The sequence below is a fragment of the Malaya genurostris genome, chromosome 2 (genome assembly GCF_030247185.1).
Source record: "Malaya genurostris strain Urasoe2022 chromosome 2, Malgen_1.1, whole genome shotgun sequence".
NCBI classification, from domain to species: domain Eukaryota; kingdom Metazoa; phylum Arthropoda; class Insecta; order Diptera; family Culicidae; genus Malaya; species Malaya genurostris.
In genome coordinates, this window is record NC_080571.1 from 317,190,279 (window position 1) to 317,213,152 (window position 22,874).

General features: G+C 37.5%; 1 protein-coding gene across 2 annotated transcripts in view; it reads left to right on the forward strand.

Annotated features, from left to right (window-relative positions):
- The window catches only part of LOC131431218 (piezo-type mechanosensitive ion channel component), an 83,313-nt gene extending 64,145 nt beyond the window's left edge, over positions 1–19,168 (forward strand). For both annotated transcript variants that reach the window (XM_058596807.1, XM_058596808.1), the window contains exons 20-28: positions 4,121–4,438; positions 4,500–4,582; positions 4,717–4,989; positions 11,448–11,619; positions 11,684–12,105; positions 16,292–16,613; positions 16,678–17,860; positions 18,073–18,298; positions 18,363–19,168. In XM_058596807.1, the coding sequence (XP_058452790.1) occupies positions 4,121–4,438; positions 4,500–4,582; positions 4,717–4,989; positions 11,448–11,619; positions 11,684–12,105; positions 16,292–16,613; positions 16,678–17,860; positions 18,073–18,298; positions 18,363–18,678 (3,315 nt within the window). In that variant the 3' untranslated portion in view covers positions 18,679–19,168. The remainder of the gene's footprint in view (positions 1–4,120; positions 4,439–4,499; positions 4,583–4,716; positions 4,990–11,447; positions 11,620–11,683; positions 12,106–16,291; positions 16,614–16,677; positions 17,861–18,072; positions 18,299–18,362) is intronic.
- The last annotated feature ends 3,706 nt before the right edge of the window (positions 19,169–22,874 follow it).

Genomic DNA, 22,874 nt, shown 5'->3' on the forward strand with positions numbered 1-22,874 from the left:
TCATAATCAGTCAAGAAACCAGTTCCAGAATCCAGAATTTGGATTCAGTTTCAGAGTCATAGTTCTAAATTCAGAACCTGTAATTTGAAACAAATTTCTAAACCTGGAATGCAGTTAAGAATTCGGGTGGAGCTGAATGCAGGTTCTGAATTCAGTTTTAGGGATTAAGGAGTGTATCGAAAATAAGCTATCCACAATTTTTTCTTTCAAATAATGATAAAAAACGATATGTTATTCAAACTAAAAATTGATCCTTTATTGAACGAGGTTAAACTTGAGCATAATGAAAACGGGATGAAATTTAAGTTATTCCTTCACGAATTTTCGAACTTCTGATCGAACGCTCTTCATCAAGTTCCGGACAAGTGTTGCATCGCATTTTTTGGACGCTTGAGCAAAAAATTTTTTGAACTACTGCATGTTCTCAGCTGCCTTACCAGTCTTCTTGAAGAAACTCTTCACGATTGCCCAGTAACGTTCGATGGGTCGAAGCTGAAGGCAATTTGGTGGATTGATATTTTTCTCAACGAAATTTATACCCTTTTCCGCAAGCCAATTGAGAGTGGTTTTGGCATAGTGAGCCGATGCTAAATCCCCGGCCAAAACAGTGGAGGTGTACTATGCTTCGCATATAAAAGCAGCAATCTCTTCTGGAGACACTCAGATCGATAGATTCCTGCATTTATAGTTCTGGTAGTGTAAAAAATGGTTGACTTCAAACCACAGCAACACATTGCTAGCATACCAGTACCTTCCGACCGTATTTCTCCACTTGAATCGACCTGTCCGGATCGCTCACATCCTCCTCAACGACGACCGTAAAGTATTGTGGACCTGGAAGGGTTTTTGAGTCCTAATTTACATAAGTCTTATCGTCAATCAAAACGCATGCATCCGGACACTGCAAAAGACGCGAATTCAATTTCCGGGCCCTTGTTGCTGCTCGCTTTTTCTGTTCTACACTTTGTTTCGAGATTTTCTGCTTCTTGTAGGTCTTTAGGTGATTTCGCCTCTCTTGATACACTGGATCATTCCGACACTCGTTCCTGCTTTTTTGGTCAAACCACGTATTGACATTGATTTGTTGTTCATGATTAGAGATACCAATTTCTGGTCCAGTTTCGGGTTGGAAGAACCGGATTTTTTGCCTCTTCCTGGTAGCTCATCCAAAGAATAGTGTTCCCCAAACTTATTAATGATGGTTTTATCACTGGCATGAAGAATTCAAAACCGCTTCGCCAATTTTCGCTTTGTAATACACTTCTCACTTAGCTATGTGTCCAGAAAATTAATTTTCACTTCCTTTTCAATACGCGACATTTTGATAACGCAGAATTTCAACCGCACAAACAAGTGAACAAACGAAAGCTGACAGCCAAACGCACAACATGATGTGATCTAAGCATAAAAAACCATCACAAATACATGCGTACAACACAAATGTATGTGGTTAGCTTATTTTCGATACACTCCTTAGGACAATCCTAATTCAACACTCAGTTACACGAATCCAGATCTTGTATTCAGAAGTTGAATGCGATTTGCTGCTGCTGATTGAAGGTGGCTGCTCTCTACGACGTCCTAAAAGCGAATGAGAGCGCGACCTGTGCTTTTGAGGCTTTATACCACACAGAAGGTCGGTTGTTGCTGCTGTTGCTGGAAGGTCCACTCCACGACATCCAGTTCCGTGTAGAAGAAATGATCGATTTTCGATCATGGTTTAGCTTTTATACTCATCCAACATCGGGACTGATATGAGCCTGACTACCTCAAAGTCGTCGTCTCGGGTTCGAACCTTTTGGAGTTTTTTGTGTGTTTAAAAAGGGTAGAAAACTTTGGAGTTTTTTGTGATTATCTCAAATTTAATCATAATTTGTTGATCATATTTCTGATCACATGGCGAAAGAATAATGTTTTTACGTGTAGTACAACTCGAGATATCCACGATTAAGTTCTATCTATTCTTTCACAAGGCGAATTTCGAAAAGGGCCACCAGTGTAAAGCAAGACGTATGTACGTAAAAAAGTGTTGTTTTCTATGTCAGACCGAGGGCTTTTTTTGGATTGTCCCAGGTTGGTGATTCAATGCATAAGGTTTTGCTCTTGCAGTCCTGTTGTCGTATGTTCGAGCCCCGACCTGGAAGTATTCTTAGTGTCAGTAGCATCGTAGCACATGACAAAATTGAAGGAGGTAAATCATTTTCATTTCGTATATCACATTGATTCATAATTTTACACAAAGCAACTAACGTTCTAATCAAGTCAAATAATTCATTTCATAAAATGACCAATAACGATGCTGGCCACGAGCCACTAGAAATGTACCATAGCATTTTTAAGAAAATTCTGCTAGCAGGAAGGAAAGATATCAATCATATATTTTTTATAATAGTAAGATAAATTAACCTAAATATTTTAGGGGTTTCTCCTGGGGATCCTCCTTTGAGCATGACTTTGATTTATATACCAGGAGCGCAGCATTTTGCATGTCTCGAACACACAGTAGGCGTAGCGTTTGAATGGCGCGTTTGAGTTGGCGTAGCGATGACCTGCGCTCCTGTTACTTCTGCGTATGATGTTCGAGTTAAATTGGGCAATATTTCTTAATCATTTGCATACCATTACAAGAGCTTAAAGTTGAGCTTTTTTCAATTCAACCATCCTACGCGCACTGAACATTTTCAAAAGGGTTCAATTTTTGTTCATCGGCGGATTTGTTTATCATGTATTCCGCAGAAGCTTGAGATATAACGCTGTGGCTATGAAAATTCATTTCCCAAAAATCTTCTGTTCGAGAATCATGTCGGATATATTCAATGTGCGAACTTTTTTCTTAAATATCATCGAGGATCATGTTCGCTAGGGAACTTTTTACAACTGATCGCGTTTGCAAAAAATCAGTAGTAAACTTTTCTTCAGTGAGTTTTCTCATCGAAGCATTTTTTTGCCAGAAAATGGTATTTAAAATTACCTACAAGTTTAAGCTAAGGGCACATAACCACTTTTATTAGTTAACTCTGAAACTCATCAGTAGTAAATATAAACTGCTAACGCACTGAGAAGTGTATGAATAAATTAACGATTTGTTTTTACTCTTCTTTCTTGATCTTGTTTTAAGTTTTTATCAGTATCTATCGAGGAAAATATATTGGGGAAAAACTGACGAATGACACAGCAGACATGAAAATTTATGAAAAAGTCACCATTTTGCCAAATAGACTGTTCTGCATGTGAAATACACGCGGTGTATGCGTAACAGAATAATTGAGTATTTTCAGCTGAACTCAGGTGTCACGCAGTTCGATCGATAGTCATTACTCTGCAAGAGCTCCTCCAGTTCAATTAAATTTATTCTGCGTGTGCTTCACATATGGAATAATTCAATCGGAGTAACGATTTTTCGGACTAGCAGTAATTATGGGTTCGTGATCCGTCTGCATTTTTTTTATCTGACTCTCCAGTTACTCAACGTGTCTTCCATTTCGATTATTTTTAGTGAAAAAAATGTTTCTTGTCCTGAAACTTACATCACAGATTCTCCAAAAGAGATTTTTTTTCTTTTTTCTGTTTCCGTTCCATAAAATAAAGAAAATTGACAATTTTTACTAGCGTTTCGTAGAAGGAATTACTTAACACTTGACTAAACTCATCACTCCACAACTCCGGAACTGGAACTCCGATCTGATTGAAACTAAGTGAATGTTAACCTTCAGTTTGTTCATATATATTCATCCATACCCGACGAATTTAACGGTAAACCGTTAAGATAATGAACATATAATTTTAATTTAACTTTTTGGGATATCGGAGATCAGCCAACTCCGAGAGCATCACAATCACATGATACTTTTAGGGAACTGTTAAAAAACAAGGAAATACTATTCTACCACCATTCCATAGTTGCACTGTATATTATATTCTTCATAATCCTGGTGTAATGGCAAAACCTCTACACGTAGGCAGTTAGTACTGCTGTCGCTTGAATTGCACCACATTGAATATGACTATTCATAGCCTTTCATTTGAACTGATTTGAATTCGGCTTTGGTTGTGTGTTGCTTGGTTTCTAAACATAGTGAAAGCAGTATATACTTAAATATTATCTTCCTACCGTCGTCAGGATCAGAGAGGTGGTCGGTTGAAAGGAGAACTTGACACCGATCAACCGGATGGACAGAAACCAAGTACGAGTAAAGAGCCAAGGCAACAGCAAACCACGACGGACGAAGAAACTCGACTGATCAGTGATGACGAGGATGAGGAAGAGGAAGAACCGATTAGTGCACCGAAGAAATCCAGATTGTCATTTACCGGGCTGCATCTGATAGTAGCGTTCATAGCAGGTGCAATCGGTTCGATGACGCTACGCCTGCATCGTGTATCCAGAAGTTATCGATACGTGATGAAAGTGTTAGCTAAGGAGAAGAAAACTTTGAAAGTAAGTTTTGTTTTATATTTTCTCTCAAGTTTATGTGTCTACGACATTTGTTACATTTTAGGAAACGCCTGGTTTCGGAGCTGGTATGAGAACCGGATCTAGTATGGTATGGACTCCTATTCAAAGTTCAGGGCGATCCGGAAAGTACGTACATTTGATGCGAATTTAGTTAGTAGTCGATTAACATACGTCGTAATTTTTCGTGCGAATAACCTACCACAAGCCTGTTTGTCCCGAATTTTTATGGTTTCAGTATGTGTACCTTGATTTCGTTTTAGTAGTTCGCGTTCCGGTGCTAGTACCAGTAGCGTTAAATCCTGCGCAGGAACACCGTTACCCAGTAGAGTTGCTTTGTACCGTAGTTCTGTAAACAGTAGTAGAAATTCATTGTGTCAAGCTACCGATCAACAACAACCACAATCTTTGCCACAGCTATCAATACAACCACCACCACCACGAACATCATCGCTTAGCTCATCTAAAGCTGTTACTATCGCAAGTAGCCACGAGCTAACTACTTACGCCGATCAGTACATTCCTAAGGATGAAGGGTAATAACAATTTCTTGGCACAGCTTCATGAACCATATCAGTGCACCCGTTTTTTAACTAACCGAACAAATCAACTGTGGGGATTCATTTCGATTCATTTATGATACAAAAACAATTCCCGAATATCCCATACTTTATCAATCTTCCTACGTTAACCACTTCTTACAAGGATTACCAACATTCGATAACTTCCTCCACAATGAGAGTTTTGAATATTAATTCTTCCATGAATAGCTTTCCCAAAGTGCGTATGAATTGATGACTACTAGTAATTCGATTGGGCTTTGTACGAATATTTTGCTTAATTTTGAAAAATAATTAGTCGAAGATAAATACCAGGCGTACAAGTATGAATAGCCCCCGGTGAACGACCAAAAGGTTAAAGCCGGGGTAAAATAAATGATATTAATAATAATAATAAGTATGAATAGCGGATTTCGAAAAACAGTCTAGGCACAAATGCAGTTTGTGCTATAAAGATTTAACAGTATATCATTTGTTAGCTTCATACACAAAGGGCAGACACACACGAGTGGTAACGTAGAGTAATTTCCATTTAGTTTTAAATTGTTGTGAAATGTTGAAGTCCCTTCCAACAATTTTTTTTCAGGAAAATCTAATACCTTTTTTTATTTATTTCTTTTTAATTTATTTTTTATTTATTTAACGATATATTTAATAAGGCACACTACCTAGGCTCTAATATGCCGAAGGTATTTCTTAACAGTACTTAAGACTACACTCTTAGAAAAAATGAAATTTATGCTTGACGTAAATTCAAGCACGCCGTAATTTCTTCGGCGATGACACAGTATTACATCTACTAACATATAAAAACAAATTCTCCCTCTGTATCGATGTGAGTTTCAGCTAATTAACGTGTGAAGCTAATGATATCACTTATCTTTACCTGCTTTGAATTGTGAATGTAGGTGAATCGCGACGCTTCTTTCATGTGCATCTATAAAGATGTACATTTTTCTAAGTGTGTAGGATAATTTATTGAATTATAACATTGCTGTATTTGGTTCACATTGTCGTTTGCTGATTACCGCAACTCTGAGGGATCCAGTATCCTGTTGGTGATCAGCAGTGGCTGATGGGATAGATCTTACATGGGGCTTGTCCAGATGATGTGGGTACATTTATTATTTGTTTAAATGTTTATTTAACCTCGATCCTCTTTGGAATCTTTTTGATTCATCAGTATGCGTAGTGCTGGTGAACAAAACTTTGATAATGATGAGATGTCAAATCATCCACAGTTCAAGGACTTGCTAGTGATTGATTTTATCCATTCTCCTTCCTACTGGGGCTGTTCTCGAAAAATGAACGAAAGGAGTTTGGCGGACATGTAAACAGAGACACTTACACGCAAGTGTTTTCGTGGGCAAAATGATACTCTTCTTACCATAATATTAAGTGCATGGATGAAGTATTCCGAGATATATGCTTGAACCTATCTGATTCGTGTCAAATCTTCAGTAGAGAAGTAGGTATTCATCAATTAACTTTGACTGGCTATCCACATTATTTTGTCAAACAGTTTTTTTCATGTGGAATTCGTAAACTGGTGCAAAGATAGAAATGTGCTTTTGATGGCAACTACTTTGAATGAATTTTCTACTACAAACAATCAATTTGTATTTACATTAAAAATCACGCCTTGAACAGCTAATTTAGCCGAATGTGACCAAGAAAAAGACAAAAGTTAATGTCACAATTGGTTTTATGTTTCGTCTTCAACTCGTGACTTCTAGCGCGATTTAGTAGTTAAACATGAACCTAATTAGCTAACGTAAATTTAATACAACTTTATCAACGTAAAGTTAATTTAACTTTTGTTGTCGAAGAGGCATTAAAAATTATAGGCGCAAATTCACCAAAAATCTCCGTCCTATGGCATTCATGTCTAAATATCACGAGAACGACTTCTAGAAACAAGATAAAATTTATTGCTTTTGATCTGTACACACCTTCTTTTTTACACCACCGAGTACTCGGTAATCATCTCGACAAAAAATCAAATTGCAAAGTCTCGGCAATCTCAAATTTGACTACCGTCAGTTATTACTGAAATTTTCAGCATAAAGTTTACTGTCTGTTACCTTTACTGAATGTTAGGCAAAAGCAATAATGAATTACTGCCCCTCCAGCAATTAAAAGTAAAAGAAGAATTCGTTTTTGTTTTAATCGTAAACATTCAATTGGGAATCAAAATTTCATTTTATTTTCAAATAAGTGAAAAAAGTATACAATAGATTACTTATGTTTCGAGGACGTACAATTGTAAAATATGCAATTCGGACTCAACGCCGATTGTCGAATATGTTGGTTGATGTGCGTACTTGAAGTTCTTCGACATATCCTATAATAACTTCCCGGCAGTGGGAGCAAGATCTGAAAGGAACTTTCTGTAAATAATCATCAATAACTATTACACTTACTGGTTAGATCGTAGATTCTTATGGCTTTTTTCATGACTTTTTGCCTAGGACCGATTTTAGCATGGTTCATTTTTGGCAACATAATCGTTCGAATATGACATATGTAAACTAGATGATGGCAGCATTTTCGAGTTGATAGCAATTCCATAATTATATTGCTACTATTATATAACTACTTACAGCAATAAATGCTGGAAGAACATAACACCCATATACCATTCGAATCAATTCGTCGAGATCAGCTAATGCGTGTGTGACAAATAATTTCACTCATTTTTTTCGGAGATGACTCAACCGTTTTCTACAAACTCAGATTCATATGAAAAGTCGTATGCTCTTAAACAAGGTTCCTGTATTATGTTTGGTTCCGACCTCTGGTTCCGGAATCACAGGATGATATGTGAAACGAAATTAAAACCGTGTAACTCATTTTTCTCGTAGATGGCTCAACCGATATAAGATTCAAATGAAATCTAAGAATTATCTAAGATTCAAATGAAAAGTTTTAAGATTCTATAAAACATACTATACAGCTACTTAGGTCAATTTGTCTGACTTTGGCTACACCGATTTTCGAATTCCGGTTCCAGTATCGAATCGTTTCTCAAAGCTCAATCGTTTATTCAAAAAAAGCTAAATCGAATTTCAGAAACAAAAGTTCAAATTTAAATAAAAAAAAATGTATTAATTTTATCCAATTCTGACTTCCGATTCTGGAATTATACAATCCCGAAAAGCTTTAATGTTGGACTCAAAACTATTGCAATTTATTCGTCATATGGCCATACGAATCGGTTTGGGTTATGCTGGTTCCTGAATACCGGCTCTGAAGGTACCTTAAATTACCGTTAACTCTAAAGTGAAACTTACTTCAACATATCATAAAATGTTTAATCGATTGTCACATTTTTAGATTCAAATTCAATCCGTTTTGCAGTTTCGACATTACAGAGTAATTAGTGATTAAAATCTTAAATTGCCGCTTAGAACGACGGACATTAGAATAATGTCATGAAAACTTTAACACGGAAGAATATTCATGCAAAAAACACATGCGGATTGATAAAAAAGGTATCATCTAACTGCTAGGTGGATTAAGCACGTTTTCCAGTGTTATGTACGAAAACACGCTCTTGAAGATAAAATTTTCATTCTTATCAACCTGCGATTCGTATCCGAATAAGACCTTTCAATTGAACCTACGCTTGTGAAAATTGGTTGAGCGGTCTCCGAAGAAATAGAGTGCATTTTTTTTGCTCATTTAACTCCTTCATTCCAGAGCCAGAATTTCGATCCGGATACAATAAAATAAAAGGCTATGAAACCTTACATTGAAAAAGTTTGTGGAAATTGTTCCAGCCATCTTCGAAAAAATCGAGTACCCATTTTCGATAAACTGAGTCAAATGGTATTATGAACAGGCCTCAATTAATAAGTCGGGTTTCACAGTGGTACGGTAGTCTTTCTATATGATAAAGACAAAAATATTGTAAACAAATTAGAATGATGTTTTTTCGTTTTTTGCCTTTCTCATATAGAAAGGTTATGCAATCACTTGAAAAACCGACCAGTGAAGATTGGCCCGGAGGGCCAAGTGTCATATACCATTCGACTCAGTTCATGTGTGTGTGTGTGTGTGTGACGATAGTCAGTGTGTGGGTGTGTGTGACGATAGTCCGTGTGTGGGTGTGTGGATGTGTGTGTGTATGAGTCAAATAATCTCACTAGGTTTTCTCGGAGATGGCTGAACCGATTTTGACAAACTAGGATTTAAATGAAAGGTCTCGTGGTCCCATACGGAATTCCTGAATTTCATCCGGATCCGACTTCCGGTTCCGGAATTATAAGGTAAAGTGTGTTCAATATTGTACACCGTCACTTAAACCGGCGAAACAAAAAACGTAAAAAAATTTCTAAACTGGTCTCAAAACTATACAAATCGATAGTCATTATCAGTAGGCAACTAAACAAACCGATTCCGGCTATCCTGGTTCCCGGTATCCGGTTCCGGAAGTACCGGAAATAGTGGTCATATACACCAAAATGGATCTCACTCACTTTTCTCAGCGATGGTTTGACCGATTTCCACAAACTTAGATTCAAAAAAAAGGTCTTTCGGTCCCATACGGAATTCCTGAATTCCATCCGGATCCGACTTCCGGTTCCGGAGTTATAGGGTAAAGTGTGTTCAATATTGTACACCATCACCATTTCTAAACTGGTCTCAAAACTACACAAATCGATAGTCATTATCAGTAGGCAACTAAACAAACTGTTTCCGGCTATCCTGGTTTCCGGTATCCGGTTCCGGATTCCGGAAAGTGCATATAATAGTGAACCCATTTCGTTTTTTTAAGGATGGCTTACGCAATCAAAGCACTGTTTTATTCTGTATGTTATGCATAAACAATCTCTTGGTTTCTTTCAAAACTCGAAGAGATTTTTTTAATAGAATTCCACAATATTATATGTACATGAGAAAGGCATCATTACACCACTAGGTGGATTAAAACGGGTTTTTTTCTTTCGTGAATTTTTTAATCTTGAGAGGCATTGATGGTTTTCAGTGTATTTGTTTAGAGCACCCAATCAATTTCATACAATGTTTTCTCATACATGCATACATACAATCAATTTCATACATGTTTTATACATTAACTCGTATCGACTTATTCCGTGCAAAACAAATGTATTGCCATACCGAAGACTATGTTACGTATTAGGAAGGACAAAAGAAACCCGGAGAAAAAAAAACGTTTTTCTACTCATTGGAAGTACAACAACTGGGGAGTTCAACCCCATGCTGCTTATTTACCAGACTCGGCTCCTCTCGATTATCGTCTGTGCGGAAGCAATTGACTAAGCCTTAATTCATATTACGGTTTGAATTTCATTCGATAAAGCGTAGAAAAGCGAATAAGTTTTATGGACATTGTATTCACAAATTGTCCGAATGATGGGGATGATGTATAACAAATGAAGGATCTAAACTATGAATAGAGTGGTCTTATCATTTTTCCTATTTTTACGCGTTATTTCAAAAAAATCAGTGCTGTATTCCAAGCTTGTACATATAGTTCATGTATAATATAGTGATTTTTAAACGTTACTCGTTTAGTTACATTGAAAATAATTAAATAAACATTGTGCATGAACTCTTATTATAATATCGTAAACAAATTGATTCTTTATAATATTGTACATAGATTCAGACACAGGTCAATATCCTACCATTGTTACAATGGTTACTAAAATCAGTATATTGTTACTTCCCCTGCTGCTTACCAACAAACCAGGCTCCACCCGGTAGGTGGACTTGGAGCTGCCATCGCAATGATGGCACGTAAAGAACACCAAACAAAAGAAGAGTAAGTTCTGTTCAAAATTTAGCCTCAGTTAATTTTCAGTTACAATTGTTAGTATATATATTTATCCGAGGATGGTTATCCTTATGCAACACAATCACCACAAAGCAACTGGCGATGGCGTTGTTCGAAAGCGAAATCCTTTCGTTATTAATCAAATAGCATTTAGATGTAGAATTTGTATTAGGCATGGTAGATCGATCCTTCTAGATTGTAGTATTTTTCTTTTCGTATATGCTTCACACCTCCATTCCATCAAACATGACGACGATGTGTTATGTAGACGCAGTAGCAGTTTCGTACCCGAGATTTTAATCTTGGCTCCCTCGATCGAGCGTGGACTAGACGAAGGAGTCCCATACAAATTTGTCTCCAGTGATACGCTGGACAGGTATTGCAGTCTCGCTGAGTGGTAGATGTATTAAAACTGACGAACATAATCGTACATTCATAATACCTCCATCACTAGACCTATTTTGTATTTCATCATTTCTACACCATTCCAATGAAATATATTTCTACACATTTTTTTAAATATGGGTTGCACTGTACATGTTTTTTGCACAATAAATTTCTTAATACCTTACCAATCCTTATTCCTAACACATACATCGAAACAAAAATTAAATTAACAATATCCGCACAGCAAATCGACGGAAACGATGGAAGTCGTTGATCAAGCGCCGGCGGATAACATCTCGGAAGAGGATTTCGCCAGTCAGGAGCATTCGGTGATAGTGGAATTTTTACAAGCTGCCTGGTACGCTGTGCTCTCGCACACCGATTTCATCTGCTATTTCTTGGTGTTTTTGAATCAGGTAATATACTAACTGACTGTTAAAGAAGATTTTTTAAAATTATTTTTTATTGTTGATATTCTAGATCAAGTCAGCCAGCCTCCTATCGCTACCGTTACCATTGATGGTAACACTTTGGGGTACTTTGACCTTCCCGAGACCGTCGAAAAATTTCTGGGTTACGCTAATTGCCTACACACAAACCGTCGTGATACTAAAGTGTGTCTGTCAGTTCGACATGTTGTGGTGGAATCAGAACCCTATACCTCCGAATCAGCCATTCAGTCCCGCCAGGATCATCGGAATCGAACAGAAGAAAGGCTATGCCACGTACGACTTGGCCCTGTTGCTCGTGTTGTTCTGTCATAGATTCATACTCAAGTCTCTTGGATTGTGGAAATCAGAATTTGCTGAAGAACCGAATGCCGACGAAGGTCTTTACCAGTTGGATACCAGTGATGAAAAAACCAAAGCTCTTATCGAGGCAGCGGAAGAATTAGATAAACAGTAAGTTGATTAGTTGAACATTTGAACCATCCATTCCACATTTTCTGTTCAGATTTTACAGGTTTCGTTTTTTAACTCGTCTTGGGGAGGCTTTCATTCAAGGTTCCGTAATTTCTGATTTGGACTTAAATGAATCTTCTGGTAATCCTGCATCCTTTTTTCCTCTTATATATAATACCCTTCCTAAATCACTTAACTACTAACAATTTCCACAAGATGTCCCGTTGACCCAGCCCTCCACTTCCCGCCGATCCACGATGGTGCAGTTCCTATCGAAGCACGTGCCATTGTTCAGGACGAGAGAAAACTCGAAGAAAAAACTGGAAATCCCTTCATTGATGGATAACTTTCAAAGCTATCGCTTCAAGGCGGCCAAGGTTTTGAAGATTGAAGATTTCAGTGGGTAAACGATTCGATTTTTTTTAAATTTTCTATCAGTGTTCATTCTTTAGTTAGTATTTTTTGTGCGTATTTTTTACAATCCTATAGTCTGGAAGCAACTGAAAAAAGCCAACTTATGTTTTGAACTTCCTCTTAAATTTAGATCGAGTGAAAACCGGTTTTTATAGCGTGTTCCAGTTAATTTAAGTTTGATTTTGACCTTTATATTCTCTGGTCTATTCTGCTGCATTTTGAATGCTATTTTTGTGATCCATTCAATAATATGCCAAGTAGCGGATAATTGATCTAACGCTGCTCATTTACTTCAGTGCTAATTGTTGGCCAACGTTCTAGGATCCTTTTCCCAGTTGTAATGTTGTAATGGAATCCGTTCATCCATTGTAAAAAAGTTGTAATGGAATCCTTTTCATTCATTTATTTTCACAAATATGGTTTTATTACAAACATTATGTCGTTCTTGGAAACGACAGTCACGCATTAAAAACTACAAGGATCAGCCTCATGGGGTTGTTCGAGCCATTGATGTGGAATCAACGTGGTCAACGTGGTCACCACGAGATAGCGTTATGGTGATTGTTTTGACATATCCCATGTATTTTGAAATATTTTTGACGAATTTTTCAATTTACTTGAGTTTGAAAGAATGCAGATGGCAAAACCTTTCAAATATGGGTAAGAAAAACGATTATTCACGTGTTGTCATCAAACATATGATTTCAAATTGTCCTATACTCTTGACAATCTCGGATGAAATTTGAAATTTTCAGTTCACATACAGATTTGATTCAGATGATAAAACATGAGTAAATAAACTAGTCATAAAACTTTTAATCATAATTTATCAATTAATCTCAGAATCCAACCCAAAAAACAAAGAATATCCCAGATATGAAAACAGTACCCAACCTCACTTCTTCGAATTTCGTATTTCATCTTACGATTTCTCCATAAATATCAATCAAACATACCACGGAAAGTTACTGAATCATTAATGATCGATTTTTTTACCAAATTTTCACACGTTTTTGTATGTTAGTATTCGATTCATAAGAAAAAAAATAAAAACCCTGCATTTTGTTCGAATCTTCAAGCTAAATTTGAAAATTATCACCATCGCTTAGTTCAAAGCTCGCCACTCGGGCAGCGCAGCGATCGCAAAAGAGTTGGTTGGATTCTTCAATTGACCAATCAGAGCGATGCTTCCCCTTTGATATATCACCTTAGTCCTGGCTTTCTTCTGAATGCTAGTGTTCAAAGCGACATGTTGCAATACGCAGGTATTTTTTCAATGTACGAGGTTTTCGGTCAGAACTCAATAAATGCATGTGAATCGCCGACCACCTGCTAAAATTGGGTGTTAATACTGTCAGGGACCTGTACATCAATACAATAATTGATATAATTTACATACATATGAGAATCCAGTATTGTTTGTCTTCTAGAATCTCAAAATGTGTCCAAAAAAACTCTATCGGTTGTTTAATAATGTTATGAATTAAGGCTTGTTCGCGACACAATTTGGACACCTCTAAACACGTTTATCTCTGGAAATGCTGGAAATACTCAACGCGAGAAATATTTATAGGTTTTAGACCGAAGATGGCGTCGAAAAAAGAGCAAGTTCGAAAAGCAATTATGTGCGGTTATAATGAAAATCCGGATATCAGAAAGAAAACTTACAAATAAGCTTGGTTTTCCTACAAGCACTGTGCATAACGTTCTTAAATTTTCCGATTCTGCCAACAGCCAGGGAAGCTGGGAACGTAACAAAAACGGATCTCAAGAATCACCAGGAGGACGCGAAGGTGAAGCAAATATGGCTGAATAATCCAGATCTTTTGCGACGTACTGTTACAAGAAAATTAAAAAAGTTCCCAACTTTCGGGCATACCTCCGGTTGCGAAATCTGTTGAAACAGAAGGTTGAATTCCACAAAAGGAATGTAATACCAAGACTTTTTTTTGGTGCGATGATCCCTTTCTCATATTACATTTCATAGAATCTTGAATAAAAACAAGAAAGTTAGTTCGGGCACAAAAAATAGAATTCTTCGTTATGGAGTTCAAATTTCAAACGCACTTCACCTTCACTTCACGCACTTTAATTCCGGAACTGAGAGCCGAAATCGGACGAAAAACAAGACCATTCATATGAATCTAACTTCAATATAATCGATTGTGTCATCTCTAAGATAATTGAGTGAGTTTCGTTTTGGAGTTTTTGGTCACTATTTCAAGCATTTCCGGAAAACCGGGAACTAGGAAACGGTATTGCCGAAGTTTGTTCTTTTGCCCAGCAACTGATGTAAACTTTAAATCGAAACAGTTTTGAGTCATATTTAGACGATATTTTGCCGCTTTTGCAACGTCGCTTTCCCTTTAATTCCTGAGTAGGAAGTCGGATCCAGATAAAATTCAATAGCAGTCTATAGAACAATAAGAACTTTCAGTATATGAAAATTGATTTTGCCTTCTTTGAGAAAATGAAATAAGTTTTATTTTGGAGTTACTGATCCCTATTTCCGGAACTGGTTGCCGGTATAACTGAAGTCGGCTCGTTTGATCAGCCGCTAACATAACCTACTAGTTTGAACAGTTTCGAACCTAATTTAAAACATGTTTTTCATCTTTTGCTTCGTCGCTTTGCGATTCTGACCACTGTTTCCGGAGCCGGGAACAAAGAATTGATATCTCTGAAATCAAACGCTTTCTCCACCGTCTAACAAGGCATGTACAACATAAGAATTATATGGCTAGTTCAAAAGATTGTTTTCGTTATTACATCTTGAAATTAAAATTTCTGCTTATCACCATGAACTAAGCAAACCATGTAATGAAATGAAGGGTTCGCTCTCGTTAGTACTGTACGAGAATTAAGAACTTTGCTTCACGGCGTACTACAAGATGCAAAGCAAGGTCATACAGGCAATGTTTACGGTGTTTTTTTCAGTGTAGGTGCACAGAAATCATTTTTGAACGTAATGTTTGTACTCCAAGACCACATTTGAACACATTGTATAGCACATGTTTTGCATTTGAGTCCATTTTCAAAACGATCAATTTGTTTTTTGTCAGTTTACACTGTGTATATGTCCTAGAAACACTAAAATCAATGTTATTTACATTAATATTCATCGGAACTGAAAATTATGAATCTAGTTTACTCATAGGCATCTTCAATATGAGAACCATTCATCAAATGCTAACCTCAAGAAGCATAGTCATCAGCTTGCGTACATCTTCATGAACTAAAGAACGAATGAAGCAGCTCTCCTTGCTTGGGTTGCGCTGTGAATTCTAGTCGACATACGAAAGTGTGTGAATAACACAGAGGGTGGAACTCTTTTTTTTTAATATTCGTTACTTCAATTTTCAAGCCCTGAGGAGCATGCTTAGAAACTTCTCATTCTATGTCTGAAGAATCTATCGCTCAGTCAAGAACAGCGATTTTTTTAGTTTCTAAAAACGTTGATAAATAGCATGGTGCACCGAGATTTTAAAACCTTTTTTTCATCGTTGGCAGAAACTTCATTATTTCAGAAAAATATTAACTTTTTAACATGGGTCTAATAATAAGGCCAGGGACTGTACATTTAAAAACTTACTTGGTTAAATAGTTGAAAAAATGAATTCAATTCTAAGAAGAAATATTCCGAAAAATTATCCAACAAAGTTCCAACTATCGGCAATAATTCTTTTACCAAAAATATCGACCCTTTCAGCATTCCTTGATTAGCTAACCAGTTGTCCACAAGTTCAGTTGTAAAGTAAACCTTTCATTACAGCCGTGAATCCCTAACTATCCGGCAAGACGATACCACAGAGCTAAATATGATAAAGGTAGAGGAAGGAGCCGATCGACACGCACAGCAAGAAACGGGCAACGGAACGGCGCTAGTGTGCATTACACATCACACCGAAGATCCCGACGATTACTTCCCCCAGATTGTGAAGCATTCGTTCCTGAAATATACAGCTTCGGTGAAGGCTTTCTTCAATCAGCTACTGGACCGACAGTCCCGCAAGACGGCCGACGTTTACGGATATTTGTTTTTGTGCGATTTCATAAACTTTTTCGTGATTTTGTTTGGATTTTCGGCTTTCGGAGTAAGTTATCAATGGAGTATGAGGAAATTTATGTAGGCTATATCAATTAAATTTTCATTGACAGACACAAGAAGGAGACGGCGGCGTACTGTCGTATTTCGAAGAAAACAAAGTGCCAATGACGTTCCTGCTGATGTTGATTATACAGTTCTTCCTAATCGTGGTAGATCGGGCGCTTTACCTGCGAAAGTACATGGTGGGGAAAATCCTGTTTCAGTTTTTCCTCATCATTGGACTGCACATTTGGATGTTCTTTGTACTACCGGCCACAACCGAAAGAAGTTTCAATGCAACCAATCCACCGGTTTACTACTACCTCATCAAGTGCTTCTATCTACTGTTTTCAGCTTATCAAATACGTTGTGGTTATCCGGCAAGAATCCTGGGTAATTTCGTTACCAAAGGTTTCTCCATGATTAATTTCACCGGATTTAAACTGTTCATGACCATACCGTTCCTATTTGAGTTGCGTACCCTCATGGACTGGATTTGGACTGACACATCCATGACTTTGTTTGACTGGCTTAAAATGGAAGATATATTCACTAACGTTTATCAGATGAAGTGCATGCGTGAACTGGAGGAAGATTTACCTGCTCCTAGGGGGCAGAAGAAAGGTTCACTCACGAAGTATCTCATGGGAGGCGGCATGATGTTTGGAATAATTTTGCTAATTTGGTTCCCGTTGGCACTGTTCGCCTTTAGTAATGCTGTTGGTGAACCAAATCTTCCCTACGATGTATCCATCACACTCCGCATCGGTCCCTATGAGCCAGTGTACATCATGTCCGCTCAAGACAATAACATCCACGGGCTCAACGATGCTCAGTGGGAGAAGTTCATGACACCGTATTCGAAAGATAAAACTGCACTTACGTTTCTGTCCAACTATGAACCGGTGGACGTGGCGGCAGTAAAACTGGGCGCAAATTCTACCTCAATTTGGAACATTTCACCACCGGATAAGGCTCGGTTGCTGAATGACCTCAATACCACATCGACACTGACGTGCCGGTTTCGGTATACCATCAGTCGTAATTCACATTCCAAGGAAAATCCCGGCACTGTTTCGGAGGAAAAGGCATACGAATTGGAACCGAACGATCCTGCCCGATCAGTTCTGGTGCAAATGCTTGCAACCAACACGAACATGACAGTGTCTTTACCATATCTGATGCCAAAGTTTCTTAAAGTGAAAAACAGTGGAGCCGTGAAACCAATTCATCAACTCATTCCGGCAGCTGACAGTGAGTGATGTGCGATGGGGGTGCTTGGTGCCTGGATGTTTGCCATATTATATTATCTAGGCACTATGTGGCTCCATTCTTTCGTATTGCACGTGGTCGCTTGTTTATCTCTCCATAGAACATTGTATAAACTTGTGATCATGGGCAATGCAGTAGTTTTATTTTTCATTGCTTTAGGGAATACTCAATAAATATTGTTTATTATTTTGCAGCTGATGACAGCGAAAAAAATTATCGCAACATTACACTGCGGTTGTTCCAGACTGAACCCAACAGTAGCAATCCGCTGTTCTGGTGGGAAGCCAAAGAGAACTGTTCCGATCCAACGTATGCCATCTTCGCAAATATGCCGTATGCAGATTGCATGTCCCACCTGGTGATGTATTTGTTCAACGATAAGATCTTCCCAAGCACAATCAGCTCCATTGCTGCCGGAGGGTAGGTTTCGATTTGATTATTTCTTCCTTCAAACCATACAAATACAAGTATTATCTCGATTCAGCATCATCGGCATTTACTCTACGTTGATTCTCGTCTTTTCGAGAATGTTGCGCACCAGCATCTTCTCCGGTGCAAGCTCGAAGATTATGTTCGAAGACTTGCCGTATGTTGATCGCGTGCTGCAACTTTGTTTGGACATCTATTTGGTGAGAGAATCTCTCGAATTCACCTTGGAGGAGGATCTCTTCGCAAAACTTATCTTCCTGTATCGGTCACCGGAAACGATGATCAAGTGGACTCGTCCGAAAAACGAAGAAGGTGATGACGACAGCGATACGATGAGTACGAGCTCCCGGTCGCGCAAAAAGAATGATTAGGGATAGGATTTACTTTCATTACTAAAGGTGATATTATTGTGTAAGGCATAATTGCATACTTCTTACGATAGCAACGTTCGATTTTAAACCAATACTGTATGCGTTCGAAATATTGGCTTCTGAAAATCCATTTTTATTATCTTTTGTGAACTGTAAAGTTTGAATTTAGGCATATGAAATAAAAATTTTTGTTTGTTGAATTCGTGAAAAAAAGAGTAAGAAGAGTATATATATTCATCAACAAAACGTTACGAACAAATTCGATAGTTTTCCGTCGCATAATGAATCTAGTCGGTACAATGTTCAGGAACATTAATAAGATTTTTCGAAGATTGTATTTTGCATCGTCTCAAACCGGCTCCTAACCGAATCGCATTTTCTACCACGTTAAGAGTATCAAATATTCATTGTATAGAGCAAGCACTATATTAGGAGCACAATCGTAGCCAAAAAAACTGGGAAATATATTTTCGGAAACAAAAAAATAAAAATACTGGAACTAATTTATATACCAAAAATAAAACTACCGAAATACCAGTTGTAATAGTAATCCATAGAACGATACCAACCAGCCACGTTGGATAGTCGAATTAATTCTATGAAACATCGAATAATATAAATATCTCCTCCACTGTGTCAACAGTATTGCAATTAATTAATTAGAGGGTTTGTTTTAGATTATTCTGCTTTGATTGTACATCATCACTTTGTCGACGAAACAAGGCAACTAAACGAAACAGTGTTCCGAGCGCTATTTAAATTGTAAGAGTGATTTTTTTTCATCATAAATATAATGTTTATATTGCTCGAGGAGCTTCGAGCAGAGACTAGTGGCGAAATAGTGAGGTATTTTCATCATTCTTGATGTGTCAACAATCGATGCAGTCTGGGTAAAGTAAACTATACTAAAAAAAATTATGTGCGCAAATTTGTTTGAAACTTTTTATTATCGTAGCTGTGATTCCGACATTAACGAGAACAAAGGCAGAAAATATACATTTATTCAATCACTTCCAATATTAAAACGCTTCTCTATGATGAATCGGAAATTAGCCCGTACTTCATTATTGGACCATTTTCCTTGTGATCAACACATTCAAGAAGCATCACATGAGGAAGTAACGAAATGATGGTAGAGACAGGAAACAAAATATTATGAAATATTATTGATCTTCGAATGCACTGCCAGGCTACTAAAAATAGGCGGGTTGGTATTCTCAGAGACTTAACTCGCTAGGTTATGATCATAACCAGTGCAGTAAAGCTTCATTCAATTCAATTGCAACCGAATTTGAAACACACACGATCGCTCTACTGCAGTAAACTTCACACTCTAACACACACAACGTACGCTGACATACTGAACGGGCAGCATTCAGTTCTTCAATCGATTCTCTTTAAAACAAAGCACAGTTTAACCACCTAAATATCTTTTTCAATAGTGTGAGAGCGGCCTGCAAATGAGGTTCATGTAAACATTCGAATTGGTCCAAGATAATAGATGAAAGACAGACCATAAAGCTGAAATATCAATTAAAGAATACACATAAATTAATCGTTTCTTCCTTCAGTTTTCATTTTTAATACTTTACTCCATTTGTACTTCTATTCATTCTAAATTGATCACTACCAACAGCGAAGAAAATGAAGCAGCTAGACTACTTGGCACTTGAAACTGAGCAAGCAAAACTTCAAATTACTAGGTGCGATTATTCAACTGACGATGAATTCTGGGAGCTTCACTTGGAAATGGCAGCCAAAGTCAAATGAATTTGTATCGATATACTGACGGTTCAGCTCTTATCTATGTAACAGAGTATAACGTGTGCAGCTTTTTTCTTATACTTCTTCTCCGTTCACCAATAAATCGGGTGTTCCTCAGGGCAGTAACCTTGGCACAATATTATTTGTGCTGTTCTTCAACGATGCTGCTTTACTACTTGGCGTTGGATGCAGATTGGTTTACGCTGATGACTTGAAGCTGTATTTGGCAGTCCGTGCTCTTTAAGATTGTGTCCATCTTCAGGAGCTCTTAGATATTTTCGTAGACTGGTGTCGACAAAACATTTGAATAATCAGTACTGTGAAATGTCAAGATATAACTTTTCATCATAAAACCAATCCCGTAGTATTCGACTATTAAATGGATGGACGAATGATTGATAGAGTCGAACTTGTCAACGATCTCGACGTTTTGTTGGATGCTGAACTCACCTTTAATCAACACCGATCAACTTTAATTTCCAAAACAACGCGGTAACTCGGATTTATTGCAAAAAATAGTCGGGACTTCGAGTATCCGTATTGTTTGGAAGCATTGTAATGCTCGTTAATGCGTCCACTACTTCAAAATGTGTGTTCGATTTGGAGTCTTTCCCAACTGTTATGGAATTTGCGGATAGAACGTGTACAGAATCGATTTATTAGATTCGCTTTCCTGGCGAAACCTCTGGATCTCAAACAGTATTCTGACCGTTATCGCCTGATTGGACTGGAAACACTAGAGCGGCGTAGAAAGACACAAGCGTTACTTGTGGCTAGAGTAATCAACGGTGATATTGACTGTCCAAAGATCTTATCTCTTTTAGACTTCCGTGCTTCTCAGCGATCTCTACGCTCGACTAGTCTGCTTCAATATCGAAGCCTCTGGTAAGCGTAACTGATATGAAAAAAAATTTGGGGCTGAGTGGAGAACCATACTAATCTCGAAAACATTTTTCCGGTATCAAATAACTTTTTGGGCGTGAATTCGGGCGTTTCTGGTTGGGAAACAACGTGAATTGGGCGTTCCTGGTTTAGAAACAGTACCAAATTTGTTCTACACACTGTGAAACATTCGGGAAACAATTGTTTGGGTATTTCTACGAAGAATTTAAATGCCGAGAAAATAGTTGATCCTAATAACAAAAATTAGGCACGTTAAGTGGACAATGAACCGAATCATCGTAGGCGCGTCTTTCGCGCCTGAAAAGAGTATCTCCATCTTGAACAGGGCCTCCTAATCTCCGGACGTTAACTATATCGAAAGTGTTGTGTGCATTTTGAAGCATCTGTAACGGAAAATTGCGTTCACGAAGAATTCCAATGAAAGGTCCCATAGTTCCATAGCCTACTATTGATTTTTTTCCAGGACTCCGGTACCGGAATTTCCGGCCCCCTGTCACGACGCCATCTTCTATGAGATTAAAATCGGAACTTCAAAATCAGCTGATTGTAACGTAAACAAACAAACAGTAATGCATTTGTTTAACGCGTTTACCTTGTTTAGTGCACGAAAATTAGTGAATTTTGTGTCGACTCTCTCACAATAACTTGTCGGTTTACCTAAAATACAGCAGACAGTGTTTTGGGACATTAAGTGGATATAATTTTCACAATTTGAGAGTCGCGATGAGTATCAAAACATCGCAGTGTTTGGGGCTCGAAACGCGAGGGGCTCAACGTAATCGGTATACTTTCAAATGGCTGGTGCTCACATACCGGTGTCAGATGGCTGGGAATTTCAGATCATCCTGTGCTAAATAAATGAAAACAATCTTACTCATTTTTCTCAAAATTAGTATTCCAGGTTCGAAACTGCAGGAGTGTAAGTGTGGTAAAATTTTCAATTTCAAGAATGTATTTTAATAATTGACGACTAAAAGTGAAACGAATGCATTAGAACTTATCAGACATTCCGACGTCAACATTTCAAAAGGGCATAAAAACAATTGACAGATTCCCTTTGTTTACTTGCTCTTTCGACTATATCTGCGTTATTACACAAATGTTCGTTACTTATTTGGTACTGTTAGAAATATGGGAATATTGTCTTTCATTCTATACGAATATTTTGTAAGTACACGTGAAAATTAAGGAGATATTACCAAAGGGAAAGTAAACAAAGAGAAACTCTCATTGGTTTATGTGACCTTATGAAATGGTGACGTCGATTTCTTCTATTTTACAGGACTTGTTAGTTGATAGCCAAACCCAAATAGGGTAACAGAGGTATTTTGGCCCACTTTAGGATTGATTTTATTTTGGCCCACTTTATAAAAAATATCCACCAAATATTGTAATAGCTTTAAAAACCCCTTCCGCGATAGGTAATTTAATGTGATTAGCTTCAAATTGATGCAAAATGAGTTACTTAACATCGATAAAATCCGATGAAATCGATAAAGTTTGTTAGTTGGGCCAAAATATATGAAGTG